The following is an 18,603-nucleotide window of genomic DNA, read 5'->3' on the forward strand; positions in this document are numbered from 1 at the left end:
CGACCACAGCTATGGCTCTGGGAGATTTAGTCTCTATTTCCACTGCTTGTACTTCTAGAGGGACCTTCAGTGTGCTTGGCGTGGTGGTTGATACTCTGCCACTCTTTCGAACCAAAGGCTCCTCCGCATGCGTCACATTCACCATTAAAGACTCCGAATTTGATGCACCGCACTGGCAAGGGGGCCTGAAAGTCAAATATTTCAACGATGATGAGAGTCATCTTCCCAATGTTCAGGTCAACGACCTAGTTCTGCTACGAAGCATTCGGGTCAGTGACATTGAATGACATCAAGACTAAAGCTAATGCCGCGTTCAGGTGAGCATCTACCAGAACAAGCCGACAGGAGTTGTCTCTCAGCAGGAGAGTGTTTCCTGGATAGTATTTCGACCAGAGCCAGGTCCAGGCTCTAGTCTGTCCACCACCACTGGTCCGGTTCCTTTTGAGCCGAGCTTATGGGAAAAGGACCAGGCACAAGCACTCTTGGATCTAGTGACTGCCGAGGGGCATATTGTGCAACCATCCATATCACGCAGTGTACCAGTCTCTCAAAAGTCTTCCCAGGTTATTCAGGCTTCTACCTCGAACCCGAAATTTGGATTGCCCTTCTCACTCATTAAAGATGTCAAACCGGGCAAATTTGCACAACTGCTCGGTCAAGCTATCAAGCTGGAAACGCATGACAGCGAGAAAAGCCTAATTCTCATGACTGATTACACCGAGAATCCACAACTTGATGACTACAAGAAACCCTGGGAAGAAGACGATGAGCCAGGGCCTGATGGCGATCCTTTCAACTACCTAACACGGAGACAAAAAGACTGGCCTGGTCCGTTTGGTCAATTAACAATCCGAGTGACCTTATGGGAACCTCATGCCACATATGCTCGCGAACATGTCAAGCCAGGTGATATTGTTCTCTTGACCTATGTACGGATCAAAGAAAACCGTGGCTTGGAGGCTTCTGTTCATGAAGACAGGAGATTCCCAGAAAAGATCCATATCAAGGTACTGAACGGTGGCCATGACGAGCGCGAACAGGCGTTGTTGAAACGTCGGGCAGAGTACTGGAAAATCCATGGCGAACCCAAGGCAGATACCAAGAATGCCAAAAAGCGGAATAAGAAGGCTCAAGAGCAGCAAAAAGCAGCCAAGAAAGAAGCAGGCCAGCTCATTTTGCCAGCAGCTACCGGAACCAAGTTAAACCCTAACAGTGAGTGAAACTTGTGCGGGAGAGTACACTGGCTAATAGTTGAATTATAGTCAAACCAAACGTCTACACTGCCTCAATTTCTTCTCTTGAGAAGATTTTGCGAGCAGAATCCCACATCAACCATGCGCCAGGGGGCATTGTCTATCAACTACCGTTTCAAAATGTCAACTATATCTCTGAACTCCGTGTGGTCGATTTCTTTCCCCCAGATCTAGAGGATTTTGCCGTGCAAACTCAACAAGCTGCTGAGTCAGAAGACACCGAGACATTAACTGGCTGGGAATGGCGCTTTTGTCTTCTTGTAGAAGGAGTCAATCCACAGCCTTTTAAGCAGCAGCCCCGGGAACGAATGAAGCTTTTCGTGTCTGGTCACGATGGTGATTGTCTCCTGGACATGGTAGCAACAGAGTGAGATACACGTTCCATCGCCATATTGCTTCCGAAATTATGCTGATTCCTTTTTTAGTCTCCGCAGAAAATCTCGAAGATTGAATCTTATGAGAGAGAAGCTCTTCCATCTTTGGGGCAATCTCGAAGAGCGAAAGCAAGCCATAGCTTCTGGTAACTCAGACCCAGAACCACTCAGCTCGTTGCCATTCAAATGCCTCATCAAGGAATACGGAGTGCCGTGTACCCACGAAAAGGACCCCAATGCAATGGAAGTCGATGGAGAGGACTGCAGCCAGCCCGACTGCTTTGGATGGGAGAGACGCTTCGGCATATTCGGCACAACTATTCACTCATGAAGTTTACGATCTAATTGTATTGTTATGAACACAGATACCCTCAGAAAATTCCCTTTTTATGATCCCTAATAATACAATTTAAGTGAGATAATAAGTGTTGGGGTCCCTCCCAATCATCTTTATTACCCATATGAAAAAAAAATTGACGTTGAATTCTCCATGTAAAGCAAGCCTTGCCCCCATGCACCGTCCACAACTCCCGAATGAACGAAATCCTGTTAATGCCATGGGTGCTTTCCGATGAACCTTTCCCCCGTTAAACCCAAACCCGGTCGCGCCGAAGTCAGTAGAAAATATTAAGGGACTTTTGAAGTGCGTAAGATCCAGATGGGCGAACCAGCTTAGATCTTAGTCACTTTCACAATGTTTGTGTCGATGCCATGCGCCACAGGGTCGAAACGGCAAGTCTCGCCTCGAAAGCATGTCTTTTTGCCTGGCTCGCTCTGAGGGCAACGGTGGCCGTAGATACACTCCACATCGTCACATTCCAGCCCGAATCGACAGGGGGTCATACGGGCAATGGCAGATAGGATGTGCAGTTCTTGGCGGCTCAATTTGCGATCATGGTCGTGATAGCAGTTCTCTTCATTAGGACATTCGCCAAGCAAAAAGTGATAGTTGCACAATTTGAGTTTCTTCAGGCGATTAAGATCATCCCGGGGAATACTCTTGAAATCAAGTCGATCGACACGCTGGCCGTACTTGTTTCGTTCCACGGTCTTAGGAGATGTTGAGCTAGATACCTTCTGTCGAACAACCTGGAAGTCAGGAGTCTCGGAGGGCGAAGGCTTATTGACCATGGCAGTAGACAGCGGAACGCCCAGACCCGACATACTGGTACTCGTAGATGTTCTTGACAAAGGAGCAGGAGTCTGATATTGTTGGGTAGGCGATGGCGTGAGCAAACTCCTCGAAGGAAGCGAGCTCTTCCAGGGTGCCGTCCATATGGGTGCAATCTTTGAAGTGCGAAAGACATCTGGGAACTTCGTAGTCCGATATGTGCTTTTCAGGGTATCAAATTCCTTGTCGAAAGGAAGGCCTTCGAGTAGCGAAACCCGACCAGTGTAATCCCCATCGACTAACACATCTTCCAGGAACCGGGCATATTCTTCAGTGGAGGCGCAACCCAGGAATAGTTGGTGACAATGGCAATTGTATAAGTAGAGCTTGAATGCCTCTGATAGACAAGAGCAAATTAGCACCTTGTTCCATTGTCAGAAGCTGGACCACGTACCTTTGATCTTATCGTGTGCTTTGTTCTTGCCTGTTCCAACATCGACGATCTCAAAGAACGAAGTGCTTTCATTGAATCCCCGAATAAATTCCCCGATTGCAGATGCCTCTAGGGTGATCCCACCCCGGCTGCAAGCCTCAGTGAAACCCTTCACATCAAGGTAGATCTTGGTCATTATCTTCGGCTCCGTAATCGTTGAGAGGTTCGCCGTCACATATCCCTGGAGAGAGGTCCAGAGCTGCTTGGCCGCATTCCGTCCACCTTGTTCTCCCAGCTGCAGAAATTCGTCCTTGAATATTATGCCTTCGCCATCTAAGAGCAGAACGACGAATGGCTCCCGATCCTAAAATGAAGAATGTGTCAGCGCACGTTCAAATGCCATTCCACCACTGCGCTCACCATAATAGTCTTGATTCGCGATATTTGATCCATCAACTCCATCTCATGCAACTGAATATCGCGATTGAATCGGGTCTCGCGCTCATGGTCAAGTTTTTCCTGCTGGAAGGAGTTTTCTAACGTAGTCACTCGTTGGAGAAGTTCCTGAGAGCAAGAGATGTTAGCAGTGTCCGAACCAAGGGAGAGGTGATCGCTACCTCGATAAAATCATTCTTCTGCTGGTCCAAGGCGCTAATCTGGCGATAGCGCTCTAAATAAGCCTGAGCTGCCATCTTGCAAGTGATAAAGGGCGAAAGATCTGAGGTGAAAGCAGAGAATGCGACAACCTGGAAGATAAGAGAAAGAAGGTAAGGGAGAGAAGCCGGTTTCAAGACTGAAAGCAAAGTCCGGTTAGGCGCTTTGCAGGCGATCTACACAGCGCGTAAATCAAGAAGTCACAGAAACCCAGTGCGCCTCTCTTATTATATTGAAATTATAGCACGCGTCTTCTTTTACTTCAAAAAAAATCGATCTAAGAAACGCGGATGCTATCTTGCTGAGTCAGCCCCCGGTTTTGCCATACGTGGAGCCAACTCACCTTCTCCTCTTCTACCTCTTCCCTCTCTCTCTCTTGTTTCGCTTTTGGTTTACACAATGACTCGCTTCGGTTTCCTCTCTCTGGCTGTCTTCTCTCTCCAGGCCTTTGTTGGCACCAGCTTTGCTGCTGTATGTTTGTCACGTCCTTGACGTCCTTTCGCGTCGTTCACGTCCACTGTCGCAGACTCAATTGAACTGACTCATTCTTGATTTCTTGTTATAGGATGCTGAGAAGGCCGCGGAACCAGAGACTGTTAGCCTGGCTGTCACTGCCCAGGCTTCCTTCCCTGCTTCCGAGATCTTCGGCATCAAGCTTGTCAACGGTCACCCGACCCAGGCACTGATTGATGTCTCCAACGATGAGCCGAACCCTATCACCGTGAACTTCATCGGTGGAAGCCTGCGGAACCCTGATGATCAGACCCAAGTCATCCGCAACTTGACTGCCGTTCGTTACGGTGTCGAGATCCCGGCCGGTCAGAAGGAGACCATCAGCTACAGCTTTGCCACCGAGATGCACCCCCAGGATCTCCTGATGACTCTCTCTGCCATCATCTCTGACAGCGAGGGCAACTTCCTCCCTGTCACTGCCCACAATGGCACTGTCACCGTTGTTGAGGCCGACACCAGCATTTTCGACCCTCAGATGTAATACCCCTCCTTGGACCCTGGTCGCGTGAGGTCAATTGAACTAACGATCACTTCCAGTCTCTTCCTCTACTTCTTCCTCTTGGCATGTGTCTCTGGTACCGGATACTTCTTCTACTCCGTCTGGATCGCGCCCTACTTCCCCCAGAAGCGCAAGGCTGGAAAGCCCGCTGAGAAGCGCACCCAGGGCTCCAAGCGCGTTGAGGAGCAGGGCACCGAGGAGACCTCTGGCACTGCCGTTTCTTCCGCCACCACCTACAACGCCGACTGGATTCCCTCCCACCACATCACCCGCCCCGAGGCCCGCAAGTCCAAGGGCCGCTCCAAGGCTCGTGCGTAAATGCACCGAAGTGTGGGAGATTGGCATCAATTGCACACATCTACCTCGAATTCTTGTCCAGTGAAGCCTATATCTGACATGCTGGAAATGCATTGTTCGTTACTTGCTGAATTGTCGCTGTAGACATGTATATTTACCAGATAGAAGATTTTGGCACAGTCAAGCATCTTCGAAACGCAGACTGGAAGGCCTGTAGAAGTCAAATCCATCATCATACCACGCTGTGCCTTGAATGGCAGCGCTGGTCTATCTTCGCATTCATTGCTATCATAGTCTCTTCCATTCCATAAACTCCTGCTCAAGATGTTGCTTCAATTCCACAAAGCGGTTCCCGAACCCCCTTCCACAGCGCCAGCAAATGAAATCTTTCTGGAGATATCCCTCTCCGGTGGGATTCCTCCGTACATCATCTTCCGCCAACGGGAAGTCATCAATGGGAACGAAGAACGGCGTAGAGAAGCTATTATAGTGCTTCCGGTGCTTCAGGCGATCACTATACCGATCAACAGATAGCACATGGACATGGAGGTGATTCATCGACGGCACAGCATGCACCCCGACCACAATCTCCTGTTCCCAATCCCGACCCTGCGGCAGCTCATCCGGCGGCGGATCAGCACTCAAGGCTACCTGTCTTGCCTGCTCCTGCGCAGAATCCTTTCCATATTTGCGCCGTAACTCCTCTGCTGCTAGTATTCGAAGCTTGGATGTTTCTGCCTTCACTTTAGCTAAGAATTCGGCATCTTCGAAAGCATCGAATGGGTGGAGACGCGTCTTGGTTTGGTCGCGTGGGAGAAGGAGTAGGTGTAGTGATGACTTTGGGAACATGTCGTGGATCGCGACAAAATCCGCATTGTGGTATACTACCACATTAGGTAGGTAGTTTTCTGGCTTTGCGATATAGGCGCCTAGTCCGTCGCGGGCACCGAAGGTAGCTTGGCCTCTGGAAGCGTTGCGATCAGATGGGGCTCTGGGCGTATGCTTCGGCTGCTTTTGTTTTGGGGCGAGGAGCTCTGTGACTATTGGATTAATATATGTCAGTTTAGTCTCAAGAAAAAGCCCGAGAAGCTGCATTACAAGCATTTCTCTTCTCCGATGTCCCAGGTTGCTCCTTCGGATCATGCTTGCTAGGGCTGCGGTTTTGTTCTGTATTGGACATGATGAATTGAGACACGGAGTCACGTAGTTATTGGTAGCATTGTCGACAAAGTCAAGAATCACATTCGGATCTCCGACGGAAGTTAAAGAATCTGGTGAATCGGGGTCCCAAAATGCTCCCCGCAAATCCCAAAGTAGTTTAGTGCGGGACAGCCCGTCAAGAAAGTTGATCTCCAATTTTTGCGAACATTCACCATTCTACACAGATGGCCCCCAAGAAGAAAGGCGATGGCCATGGAGGCCCCAAGCCTGGCACGAAACAGGCCAAAGCTGCCGCTGAGAAAGCAGGCGATGCGAAAAAGCCAGCGCCCCCAGAGGAGCCCAAGAAACCCTCTGTGAAGGAGGTTATCGGCGGCGCATCATGGACAGGCAAGCTACCAGTCAATATGCTGGCAGAGCATTGCCAGAAGCAAAAATGGGAGAAACCAGAGTACAGCATGGTATCTATATTTCCGACATGGTGTCCGCAGACACGTGTACTCAGTCCGATACTGATGAATTGCGATAAAATTGCAGATCAAAACATCCGATGGCTTTGTTTCCGCCGTTACTATGAAGAAGATAGATTCTAAGACCAAGGAATTGATCGTTATTCCGCCGATGAAGCTCCCTCCCACCCACAAGCAACTCGCCGGACATCCCACAGCCCTTGAGGCGCGCCATTTCGCTGCGGCGTTTGCTCTATTCAGAGTATGCAATATGCGCAATATCCATATGATGATGCCTCCGACATACAAGAAACTTTGGAAGGAAGACTTTGGTGCAATCAAGGCAGCAGATACTCGGGAAGGCAAGGGCTGGATGTACGAGGCAGATCCTTTCTTAGCCAAACAGGAGCGCGAAAGCGCTGCTGCTGATTTGGTGAAGAAGAGGGCTGATCGTGAGAAGGCCCAGGCAAAGGAGAAGGCCTCTGGTGTGGACTTAGGGTTAGGGAATGGCGATGCCAAGGGGAAACGCATCTGGTCCCAGGCACCCAAGGTTGACATGGGAACACGCATTCGACGAGATATTGAAGGGCTTTTACGGCAGCATACAATCTGGAACCCCTACGGAGTGAAGATACCAGAGAATCAAAAGAAGGCTATTGTTGAGGAATTCTCTGGGTTAGGGTTTCGTCGCAGTCACGTTGATGAAGCTACTGCGGAGTGCAAAGACCGCGAAGAGGTTCTGGAGTGGCTTCTGATCTATGTTCCTGATGATGACCTCCCGCGGTGGAGTCTGCCAGAAGGTTATTCAGCTGGAGTTAGTATCGGTTCGGCCGATCTTGCTCGTGAAGGCAAGATAAAGCGCTTGGCTTCAGTGGGTTATCCAGCTGATATGTGCTCTCAAATTTTGGATAACAAAAATGGCGATGAGTTGACGGCTGCGGAGTACTTGCAAGGTACTCTTGTCCATGGGTCACATTTCACATCTCCATCTGTGGTCGACGAGGAGGATGAAGTCTGGACAGAAGAGCAATCTACCTTGGAGGCCATTTTCGGTGAGCGCTATCATCGTATCTCTGAAAAGATTTGCGAGATCAATAGCGAGGCCTCTGATATTCCAGAGAACACGACCTTCCGCTTCCAAAAGCCCTCTGCTCATTACCCTACCTCGGCTCCTGTTATCTCAATCTACTCCAAGGGTGTCCCAGCTTATATACGCCTCAGCGCGATCCGTCGTGCAGTACAGTATGCTGAGGAGAATTACTCTGGTGAATCTATGATATTTAACATCCTGGATTGGCTGGAAGTCAATCTACCGAATATTATGGAGAATCCAGGCAAGTTGCGCGAGATTTCTTCAGTGACAGCCTCATTATCTGCTGAAACCACCGAGATTCCAGTGCGCTCCTCGCGCAAACAGAAGAGGGGCATTGATTGGAAGGTCGATTCGCCACGGAGTTTGGCTGTTAGAGACGCCTGGGAAGCCAAACAGACGACTGCTCCGCAGATGGACATGTGTCGGAAACGACAAGCACTCCCTGCATGGAACACTCAAGACGCTATCATTGAAGCAGTCAACTCGCACCAGGTTACTATCATTTCCGGTGAAACTGGTAGTGGTAAGAGTACACAATCCGTACAGTTCATCCTGGACGATATGATCAAGCGTGGACTTGGAGGCGCTGCCAACATCATCTGTACGCAACCGCGTCGAATCTCAGCCCTCGGTCTCGCCGACCGAGTCAGTGATGAGCGGTGCGCTACAGTGGGTGAGGAAGTCGGATATGTAATTCGAGGCGAGTCAAAGGCCAAGCCGGGCTCCACAAAGATCACCTTTGTAACTACTGGTGTTCTGCTTCGTCGTATTCAGTCTGGTGGTGATGCGGATGGCAATGTCTCGAGCTCCCTCGCGGACGTATCCCATGTGGTCGTTGACGAAGTTCACGAGCGCAGTCTGGATACTGACTTCCTTCTGGCCCTCCTGAGGGATGTTCTGCGTTATCGTAAGGACTTAAAGGTTATTCTTATGAGTGCCACCCTTGATGCTGGCATCTTCATAAACTACTTTGGTAGTCAGAGGTCTGTTGGGCTGGTCAACATCCCTGGTCGAACATTTCCTGTTGAAGATTACTACTTGGACGATGTCATCAGGAACACAGGCTTTGCGCCGGAAGTTGCCGACGAGTGGGACGATGAAGAGTTTCCTCGTGGCGAAGAGTCCCTGGGCAAAGCCCTAAGAAGTGTAGGCATGGGAATCAACTATGATCTGATCGCGTCGACTGTCGAATACATTGATGCCCAGCTAGGAGACCAACCAGGCGGAATCCTGATCTTCCTTCCTGGTACACTCGAAATCGACAGGTGTCTGACAGCAGTGAAAAGAATCCCCAACACACACCCTCTACCATTACATGCGTCTCTACTCCCAGCGGAGCAGCGCCGAGTCTTCCAAAGCCCACCAAAAGGCAAGCGAAAGATCATCGCAGCCACAAACGTTGCCGAAACATCCATTACAATCGAAGACGTAGTCGCCGTTATCGACACAGGCCGAGTCAAAGAAACAAGCTACGACCCGAAAGACAACATGGTTCGCCTCCAAGAAGTATGGGCCTCCCAGGCCGCCTGCAAGCAGCGCCGTGGTCGAGCAGGCCGTGTCCGCGCCGGTACATGCTACAAGCTATACACTCGCAAAGCAGAATCAAACATGGCACAACGTCCCGACCCAGAAATCCGCCGCGTGCCTCTAGAACAACTCTGCCTCTCAGTGAAATCAATGAAAGGAATCGAAGATGTGGCAACCTTCCTAGCAAACACAATCACCCCACCAGAAAGCATAGCAGTCGAAGGCGCCCTAACCTTCCTGCACCGAGTCGGAGCCCTAGACCACGACAAACTCACAGCCCTAGGCCGCTACCTCTCCATGATCCCCGCCGACCTGCGCTGCGCAAAACTAATGATCTACGGCTCGATCTTCGGCTGCATGGAACCATGTCTCACAATCGCTGCCATGCTAACAGTCAAAAGCCCCTTCGTCTCACCCCGCGAGAAACGCGACGAAGCTGACGCAGCCAAAGCCTCCTTCTCCCGTCTCGGCGACGGCGACCTCCTAACCGACCTTTCAGCCTACCAAGCCTGGTCAGAACGCACCCGCTCTCAGGGCGGGTACTGGGGAACACAGTCATGGTGCGCAGCGAATTTCCTCTCGCACCAGACACTACGCGACATCTCCTCCAACCGCGCCCAGTTCATCACATCGCTCAAAGACGCAGGTATCCTACCCGTCACTTATTCCGATGCAAGTACAGCCTGGAACCGCAATGCGGGTAACAGGAATTTGATCCGCGCGCTCGTCGCTGGTGCCTTCCAGCCTCAGGTGGCGCAGATCTCGTTCCCGGATAAGAAGTTCGCTAGTTCTGTTACTGGTACTGTGGAGGTTGACCCTGATGCCCGCACGATCAAGTACTTCAATCAGGAGAATGGGCGTGTCTTCATTCATCCTAGTTCTATTCTCTTCTCGGCGCAGGGTTATCCTAATGCGGCTGCTTATCTTAGTTATTTTACTAAGATGGCTACTAGCAAGGTGTTTATTCGGGATCTTACTCGTAAGTTACAGTCTCTCTTTCTTTTTGTTTGATGAGATTCGATACTCGAAACTCGAGACTCGTCACCCTTCGTCTGAAGATCAATTTCTAACTTCCTTTCCTTGCAGCCTTCAATGCATACTCCCTTCTCCTCTTCTGCGGCTCGATCGAACTAGATACCGTAGGTCGCGGTCTAGTAGTAGACGGCTGGCTCCGTCTACGCGGATGGGCACGCATCGGCGTGCTCGTTTCACGGCTTCGAACTATGTTAGATGAAGCTCTTGCGGAGCGGTTCGATAGTCCATCCTTGGGTGTTGACGGAAGCAATAGTATTGGTAATCGTGTGATTGAAGCTGTGAAAAAGTTGATTGAGTTCAATGGACTTGATCAATGATTTGGATAGATGGGGGCTGATTTCAAAAAGTGTTGGTTCACGTTGACTAGCTATATTGTTGCATGACGTACATACTAGAGTTCGTTAGATAGGTTGAATGATTTATGATATACCAGGTTTTACAGATACAGATCGAGTGGGTTCAAAGGATGCTTTAGTCGAAACGCATTTGCAGTAGAGGCTTTAATCCGAGACTAATGTACGGTTCCTGAAGATTGGATTGTGTATAAACAATGGAAGTCATTCGTTCAAAGACCAAAGTAGACTAAGAAAAAGCTCGTAGCTGACAGTTGGTGTTGCCAGGACTGGGCATAAGTCAAAAAGACCAAAAAGACCAAGAGACCAAAAGACATCAAAAGCAGAGACTTATCCAAGTCACTTTTGTCAACACTCTGGCCAAAAAGGCTACAAAAAGAAAATTGGGAGAAAGGATCAGGAGTTGGGGACACAAATTTGGATCCATTTGCTGCTATCTGGGAAAGCACCATCCCTAAGGCTATATCAATATGCAATGATCACACGATAATAGCTGCTATGTAGCAATAATCACGTAGTAAAAGATGCATGAGACACGCCATGGGAAAGCAAAGTATGTAACGACCTTGGGGCAATTTGCAAGCAGTGCGTTGGGGGAAAGATCATTAGGGCAAAGACAGTTCCATGGAGAAGACATCGACACGGACGGGGGAATTACGCATGAACAAATGGAATGAGGTATGTTCCCGAGAAGAAAAAAAACATAAAGCAAATCAAGGACGCCGAGCGAGCAAAGGTCCAACGTCCAACGCCTTCCGATCATTTATCCCATGTCCGGAAATTTGAGGCGTCAAGTCATCTCGTCGTCAGCCGAGAGGGGGAAGGAAAGAAAACGTGAAACATAAGGCCACCGATTTAACGCCATGCAGAAAAGAACCCATTCGCCTGTTCAAACCGAAACGCCCTGCGTTGAACAACAAGCAGTGAATGAAAGCAGAGAACGTGGAGGGCTATGGATACCGATGGTCTCGATACGGCTCGCATGGTATATGCAAACCACAAGGTAGAGGTCGGGAAGAAGATGGCCTAGTAGTTGGCCGTACCATCGAGGCGATCAGGGTTACTCAGGCTGGAGATTTCCGGGAGAGCAAATTCGTGTGCAAGCTCGGCTTCAACAAACACCGAAGCGCGCTTGAAGCGACGGTCGGAATATTTCTCGAAGATGGCCGCGTGGTGACGGCGAGGGTTCTCACAGCAGTCGAGCATAGTGAGGAGCACGGGAATCAATTGGGCATAGAGGTAGCCACTGTAGTAAGCATGGGCAGGGGTCTGTTGTCAAATGTTAGCAATGTTACCAGAGGAGATAGTGATGAGGAAAATATACCCATTGGCCCTTGTTCAACAACATGCGAGCGAGGCAATGAGCTCCGGCAGCAACGAAGCTGGGAGGAGTGCAGACAAATCGCTCGTCCATAATGGTGAGCTCAAGGAAGTACTTAGCCACAGTACGAGTTTCGAGATCATACTCATCAGCCTTGCTGATGCGTCGGAGAAAGCTCATCGGGCCAGGCCATCCCAGGTCAAAGTCGAGAATGGTAAGCATGAAGCGCTCAGCCTTCAGGATTTCATCCACAGTGTAGCCACCGTCAACCATGTAAACAATCTCTTGGACCGAAGGGGCCGTGATCTCTTCAAACTTGGCCGCAATGAAGATGGCAGTTGCACCCACAAGCTGCAACTTGCCCAGTGAAACAATCTTGTGAGACAGGAAGCGGTCGATGTAGTTGACAGTGAGATAAAGAGTCTCAGGAAGCAGGTTGAAGCGTTGGTGAACTTGGACGAGCCAGTCCATGAGGACCGAACGCATAGACCACTGGATTTCGGATTGATTCGCCATGTAGTCAGGGAGAGGGAGCATGTCAATCTGAATCGAGGGTTAGTCAAATTCATCATATTTTCCGTTGACAGTGTAACATACCTCCTTATTCCGCAGGTGCAAGAATATTTCCTCATTGTATTCTGCGACCATGGTGGTATCATACCGATCCTCGATGATGTCCTCCTCAGTCAATTGGCTCTCGACAATCTCCTTAGCCAGGAACATCTGACGCCTGGTCATGGCATTCATCTTGGGGTAAATAACAGCAGTCCCGCCGGTGGTGTTGTCTCCGCGTGAGGAATAGGTAGGAGCGGCATAGTATTCGGTCTCATCTTCTTCCCAGTATTCTTCAGGTTCCGACACGGTCAACACTGATTCCTTGACTTGAATCTCCTTCATGTCTTCGGGCTCGGATATGGTGGCGTCGGATTCGATGTGGCTTGGAAGATCCACGTTAAGCGACTTGTATGATTCGGGAGCAATGGTAGCCTTCTCGATTTCCTTGGTGATGACATTGGCTTCGATGGGCTTCGCGGGGACTGGGACTGTTTCAACGTTCCGGTTGTTTTCCTTGGATGTGTCCTTCTCGAGGACGGGTTGCAGTTGATCTTTGAAGATAGTGTTGTTGCGCTTGGTCTTCTGGGCTTTTCCGGCAGGGTTCATCGGCTTGGCCCCGGTGGCCTTGTCAACGAGACCTTTGGTCACAGCTAGAGGGATCTGTCGCTGTGCTGGTTGAGACAATCCCTTCTCGGGCAGAGCAGTTGGCTTCCCAACCAAGGCAGAATCGTCACGGCTGACACCCTTGGTGTTGCTGACATCGCCGAAAGCACGGCGCACACCAGGCTTCGTAGAATTCTGGGCCATCATGTTCAGAGCGGGGCTGGACTTGTTGCGCTGGTGAATTGTCTTGTGGTTTTGCAAGGACGAAGGGGGCATGTTTTCGTCCCCACAGACGCGGAATCTCTGTGGCTTGAATTTCAATCAGTTTAATGTCTCAATCTGGACGCGATGAAGAGCGCGATTTAGGTCACCAGAAGACCCGATAGAAATAGACGATGTGTTGCCTAAGGTGCAGGGTAACAACAACGCGGCATATCTTCAACCCACGCGATTGACGCGTAGATATTTTGAAGAAAAGAGTACGAAGTAAGAGCATTCAAGAACGATTGTGAGCTTACCTTCGCATCCATGATGAATGATCTTGCTGGGAGCGTTGCAAGAAGTGTTGATATCGAGTATGCAGGTGGAAGACGTTGTTTACTTTTTGCTCAACTAAGTGACGGGTAGTCGGGGGCGGCTGATTGGTTGACCCGGGCAAAATAAACAGTCCTCGGACCCGCTCAAAGAGCAACTCGTTACTTATCCGTTGTTTTCTCGTTAGCTTGCTGGACGTGAAAGGAGCGAAAAAGTACAACAAAGCACCGGGGATGTGACGAAGCGAAATAGGGAGGATTGTGCAAGAAAGGGCGGTCCTGTCTAAGAAATGTGTTTGTACACAAATATGCCGCTATTCCTTTTTTGGAAGACCGTACGGCAAGCTGTGCCTACCCGTTGCGCAGAAGCTGCTGACTACTGGAACGTCAGGTACGCCCAGGGCCCAGATCGAAGTCTGAGACTTGAGGCAAGGCAGCTACCATGCTTGGTGGAAGGGGGGCTATCTACACAATTTAATTTCCTAATTTACAGTGAGGATCTCATGGTCGGCATGTCCATTTATATACTTTGATCAGCAATGGACGTTAAAAGAAGGGCTGAATGTTTGTTCCGTTTGGTATGGTTTGCATCGTTTGTTGGTTGGTTGACGTCATAACTTCATCGGCGCGTCTCCTCCGAAGCCGATCAAATATCATTTTGGCTCAGCCTGCGCAACCCAGAATACCGAAAGCAATAAAAATTTGACTTGAGGTGCCTACTATAATAATTTACAATTCCCGTACGTAAAATATCAAAAGAGCCCATTATTCAGCCTATAATCGCCCTTTCCGGAGAATATCTAGATCCAACGCGCTATCCACACGAGACCACGTGAGAGCCACACCGCCGTCGCCGGAATCAAGCGGTTCCTGTTTGGCAGCTTTGTGATCAGCCGAAACCCACCTGCCTCATCATTGCGAGTCTTTTGTCTTCTGCGGGGCCCCCCGTGTACTCTCGTGGTCTACTGTACATGTGCTCGCACTTCGGATCCGAAATTAGCCAGATTCTTAGCTCAATTCGTAGATCTTTCAACATGCGACTCCACCTAGAACATTCCCCCTATTTATTGAGCAAATCAATAGATAGGTGGAATCGCTGCCTTGCGGAGACCGTAAGTTTCAGTGCGAATCCAAGAATGCTCAGTAATTCCGATGCGGGATTCACTTCAGAAGGTCCCGAGGAGGGGTAAATTCAGTGCAGATCATGCGAGACGCTCCAAAACAGTCATGCGATTTAGGCCCTTCTTTTGGGAGGAGAGAGTGTGTACTAGTAAGAGCTTATGGCTTGTGGCGATGTCCTTTGCGCATAAGTCTCCAGACCGGTCGATCAGAGGACCTCTATAGCTGCAATTCCACTCCATGAATGTTACATTCAAAGACATTACAAGTGTCGCGGCCACTCGTATTATCATTCCCGTATAGCCAATGAATCATGCGACAAGGTTAGTGGCAAGGATTGGGCTGGGCGACGTTCAATTCGGTGTCTGGAGTGGACCACAAAAAGGGCATCGCTACGTGGTCGAGCTAGAAAACTAGCTGCACGCCAGAGAATCCATTGGGCGCTATTTCTTTATCTTAATTTGCGCCTCGAAAGAGTTGCTTCTCTGCTTTGTACTGGCGCAAAAGTCAAGTCTAGTATCTTCAATCTACATCACATTCTACAGATTACACTCTGCATTTCGAACACAAGGGGGGTTAGACAGACTGTTCGGCGCAATGGCATCCGGCTTGCGACAGCTTTTTGCGCATTGCCAATAGACAGACTATTAGGACTATTTTGTATGTTTAAAATATCGTAGGCAGTTCAAACATCTGTGAATGAGCCAATTTCAAGGTCTATGGAATGTGATGGCGATTTCGATGCCGGAAGCGCAAATCGCCATGTCACCGACCCAGGCCGTTTTCTCGCTTTAGGTGAAACCATCGTACGCACCCACCTCAACCTTCCTTCCTTTCTTCAAGTCAGCATTGCCAACATTGTTGAGTACGTTTCTCTCCTACTGTTCTCTCCTGTTCGCTTCTATGACCTCGTTTCCACTCTGGAGATGTCACCGCTGACACAGCCTTAGCGCTTCGTAGAATCGCCAATCCCTCCACCTCGAATCCCCCCATCGAACGAACCCTTCGACCCTATCTTAGACCATCCGGATAACTTTGCGACACTGGAGAATTCGATTTAAGTCGAATTAGGTGTGTTTGTGTTCCTCTCCATCCTCTTCCGGGTCCTCTCGCTTGCTTTCTCCCCCAAGCCCGCTCCCAAGGTCGGCCGGACTCGGTTAGCGACACATCCATCATCCCCCTCTGACAAAACCCATCCTCATTGCATATTTGAGCGCTTGAAATCCCATTGTGCTAATCTGGTGCGGTTTGTCCTCGATCAGGTTTACCGACGTCTGCCCTTCTGAGTTGCTCCCGGCTCTTGCGACTACACATTCCCCTCACCATCGAAGGCTCTGCTTCGAAGGTTTTTATACATCAAGACCCGGGAGTGGTCCATCCACCAGCCTGATCTTTCGAATTCTATTATTTTGGTAGGTTCGATGGATTCTTCCCTCTACACCTGCCCTTCTCCTCTCGCCATGGACCCCATTCCCGCCCTCTATCGCACACAAGCAGTGGGTTGATGCAGTCTTTGGTATAGCAGTGAAGGACTCCCTCGTATTCTGGATTCGCCATGCAAGCGGTCCATGAAGGGCACTCTGGCCTTGAGCAGCCGGGTCTGGCAGAGACTGCCGTAAGAGACCCGTCGCTCAAGGGCCCAGCACCCAAGAACATCGCCTTCGAGTTGCTTTTGGATGAAAACTCCAAGGTTCGAGCTCGTATTCCCATGCGCGTTCAAATTTATCCTCATGATACGACGGATTCGATTGTGACGACGGTCAAAAATTTCTATGGCATCTACGATGGTACTGCCAGTGGGGTTAGCTTCGAGGATGAACATGGAATCACCCTCATCGCAAGGTACGAGAACCTCAAAAACAACAGGACTGTATATGTGCGAGTCATTCCCATCCAACCTTTCGGGGAGAATTTCTACAATGGCTTCCCTGTCGAGCCTCGCAAGCGGCCTAGTCTGGCGGAGCCTTTCCAGATGGCCGATGGCATGGCGCCAGTGCTGGACCAGCCATCGCGCCCTGCATCACGCATGGCTAGGAAGCGCAGCACTTCCCCTTCCAATAGGAGTATGCGCAGCGCTTCTCAGCACAAGCCAGGCTCTCGTGCGGGTAACAAAAGCCGTGGCTCGAGTATCCATGGTGGCTTCAATGATGATGACTACAGTGATACAGAGAGCGCTTATGCTCGCAGGGCTCGCAATGAACTCTTCGCTAGCTCTGATATCAGCATGGAAAACATACTACAAGATGGTCGTCGGAAACGACCCAAGTTCGACAGCTCTGTAAGTGACTCAACATTCTCGCCTTTTCAATCCAGCGCTAATATTCCTTTCTCTTAGGAACTTCCCTTATTTGTTCCTCCTCAAGTGCCCCTCACTACCTCTACCTCCTCCGTCTCTCCTCAACGTCGATCGATTGGTCAGGAAGGCGCTGGGTCGCCTTTTGCCCGCCCTCCTCAACGCCCATATAGTTATCAACAAGCGCTTCCATCGCCGCAAAGCTATGGTCACAGCGAATATGGTGTTCAATCGGGCCGCAATACGATGTATGCGACACCCGTTGTCCCCGACAATAATCGCATGCGCGACGCCTCCGGAGGCTACTCGGCTAGCCGAGTGAGTGGCCCGGGGGTATTGCCCACGCCTGATCCCACTATTGCAAGCTGCATCTCTGATGAAGATGTCGCGATGCAATTGATACGTCTGGGCGATGCGTCCAATTTCTCTCACGGTCGCACGTCGGCCTCAACATTGGACGACGCCTTTAGCGGTGCTGCTGATGCCGCCTCATCTACTGGCGCTACCAGTGATGGTGAAGACTTTAGTGAGGATGAGGATGACTTGCCAGCTCGTCGCCAGAGGCTAGACTCCAGTCCAATGCTTCCACCTGGCACCATCAAGCGCCACCACAAGGGACTGGATGACATCCTCCCTAGCGCTGACAGCAGTGACCACAGCTCAGATGGTGCCGATGACGGCATCAAGAGTGAAGGTGAAGAGGACATCCTGTACAAGGAGTTCGCTCCCAAGGCAAAGAAGCCCAAGAGCCGTCCTATGTCATTTAAGGTTCGCAGCCAGAAGCAGCCATCTGTGAAGCAGGTCAAGAGCAAGATCGCTGCGCCGGCTCCCCGTAAGCCGTCTGACAAGTCGGCCCCTCCTGTGCCGCCTCTCAGTCCAGCTTCTTCCCGTAAGGTCTCGGGAGGCTCGGTCAACTTCCAGCATCAACTCGGTGCGGATGAGGAAGACCTGTCGACCAAGCCTCGCTGCCAACGATGCCGCAAGAGCAAGAAAGGCTGTGACCGCCAACGTCCCTGCGGACGCTGCAAGGACGCCGGAATTGGTATTGAAGGCTGTGTTAGTGAAGACGAAGGAAACGGCCGCAAAGGCCGTTACGGCCGTCACATGGGCGTTCCCGTGAAGAAGAACGGAGAAGAAATGCTAGAAGACGAAGACGAGTTTCCAGCAATGCCAGCGACGCCTCCTATTTCTGCGTCTATGGCAGACAAGAATAAGAAGCGGAAGCGCTAGTCGAGCTTCTGGCAGCGATTGTCGTCGCCACGTTTGAGCGCAATGCATCGGATGTCCACCCCTCCGTGACCATGGGATCTCTCATTTATCTTGCCATCCTCACTCCCTCCTATCCCCTCTTTTCTGGCCATCTCCAGCAGGTCTATACACTCCTTATACTGTCGTCATCTGTCCTTCCTCCTCTACACTCCCTTCCTTGG

General features: G+C 50.3%; 7 protein-coding genes across 7 annotated transcripts; 4 read left to right on the plus strand and 3 right to left on the minus strand.

Moving 5' to 3' along the window:
* Window positions 1–11: 11 nt before the first annotated feature.
* N7508_010410 (uncharacterized protein) lies at window positions 12–1,958 on the plus strand (the record flags this gene model as incomplete). Its single annotated transcript, XM_058468470.1, has 4 exons — window positions 12–269; window positions 318–1,212; window positions 1,263–1,620; window positions 1,679–1,958. The coding sequence occupies 4 exons, from the start codon at window positions 12–14 to the stop codon at window positions 1,956–1,958; spliced, it is 1,791 nt and encodes a 596-aa protein (XP_058316316.1).
* Window positions 1,959–2,299: 341 nt separating this feature from the next.
* On the minus strand, window positions 2,300–3,863 carry N7508_010411 (CCCH zinc finger protein; the record flags this gene model as incomplete). The annotated part of the gene is made up of 4 exons (XM_058468471.1): window positions 2,300–3,135; window positions 3,193–3,535; window positions 3,592–3,735; window positions 3,789–3,863. The coding sequence occupies 4 exons, from the start codon at window positions 3,861–3,863 to the stop codon at window positions 2,300–2,302; spliced, it is 1,398 nt and encodes a 465-aa protein (XP_058316317.1).
* A 361-nt stretch (window positions 3,864–4,224) lies between these two features.
* N7508_010412 (putative translocon-associated protein, alpha subunit) lies at window positions 4,225–5,155 on the plus strand (the record flags this gene model as incomplete). The annotated part of the gene is made up of 3 exons (XM_058468472.1): window positions 4,225–4,296; window positions 4,391–4,815; window positions 4,876–5,155. The coding sequence occupies 3 exons, from the start codon at window positions 4,225–4,227 to the stop codon at window positions 5,153–5,155; spliced, it is 777 nt and encodes a 258-aa protein (XP_058316318.1).
* A 267-nt stretch (window positions 5,156–5,422) lies between these two features.
* N7508_010413 (DNA 5'-adenosine monophosphate hydrolase) lies at window positions 5,423–6,314 on the minus strand (the record flags this gene model as incomplete). The annotated part of the gene is made up of 2 exons (XM_058468473.1): window positions 5,423–6,174; window positions 6,233–6,314. The coding sequence occupies 2 exons, from the start codon at window positions 6,312–6,314 to the stop codon at window positions 5,423–5,425; spliced, it is 834 nt and encodes a 277-aa protein (XP_058316319.1).
* A 205-nt stretch (window positions 6,315–6,519) lies between these two features.
* N7508_010414 (RNA helicase) lies at window positions 6,520–10,713 on the plus strand (the record flags this gene model as incomplete). The annotated part of the gene is made up of 3 exons (XM_058468474.1): window positions 6,520–6,753; window positions 6,830–10,340; window positions 10,448–10,713. The coding sequence occupies 3 exons, from the start codon at window positions 6,520–6,522 to the stop codon at window positions 10,711–10,713; spliced, it is 4,011 nt and encodes a 1,336-aa protein (XP_058316320.1).
* A 1,062-nt stretch (window positions 10,714–11,775) lies between these two features.
* On the minus strand, window positions 11,776–13,758 carry N7508_010415 (cyclin family protein; the record flags this gene model as incomplete). The annotated part of the gene is made up of 4 exons (XM_058468475.1): window positions 11,776–12,018; window positions 12,074–12,613; window positions 12,668–13,537; window positions 13,747–13,758. 4 exons carry the CDS (start codon window positions 13,756–13,758, stop codon window positions 11,776–11,778), a joined length of 1,665 nt encoding a protein of 554 aa, XP_058316321.1.
* Window positions 13,759–16,435: 2,677 nt separating this feature from the next.
* On the plus strand, window positions 16,436–18,403 carry N7508_010416 (putative C6 finger domain protein; the record flags this gene model as incomplete). The annotated part of the gene is made up of 2 exons (XM_058468476.1): window positions 16,436–17,158; window positions 17,216–18,403. The coding sequence occupies 2 exons, from the start codon at window positions 16,436–16,438 to the stop codon at window positions 18,401–18,403; spliced, it is 1,911 nt and encodes a 636-aa protein (XP_058316322.1).
* Between the last annotated feature and the right edge of the window lie 200 nt (window positions 18,404–18,603).

Source organism: Penicillium antarcticum (assembly GCF_028974205.1).
Source record: "Penicillium antarcticum strain IBT 31339 chromosome Unknown utg000009l_segment0_segment0, whole genome shotgun sequence".
NCBI classification, from domain to species: Eukaryota; Fungi; Ascomycota; class Eurotiomycetes; order Eurotiales; family Aspergillaceae; genus Penicillium; species Penicillium antarcticum.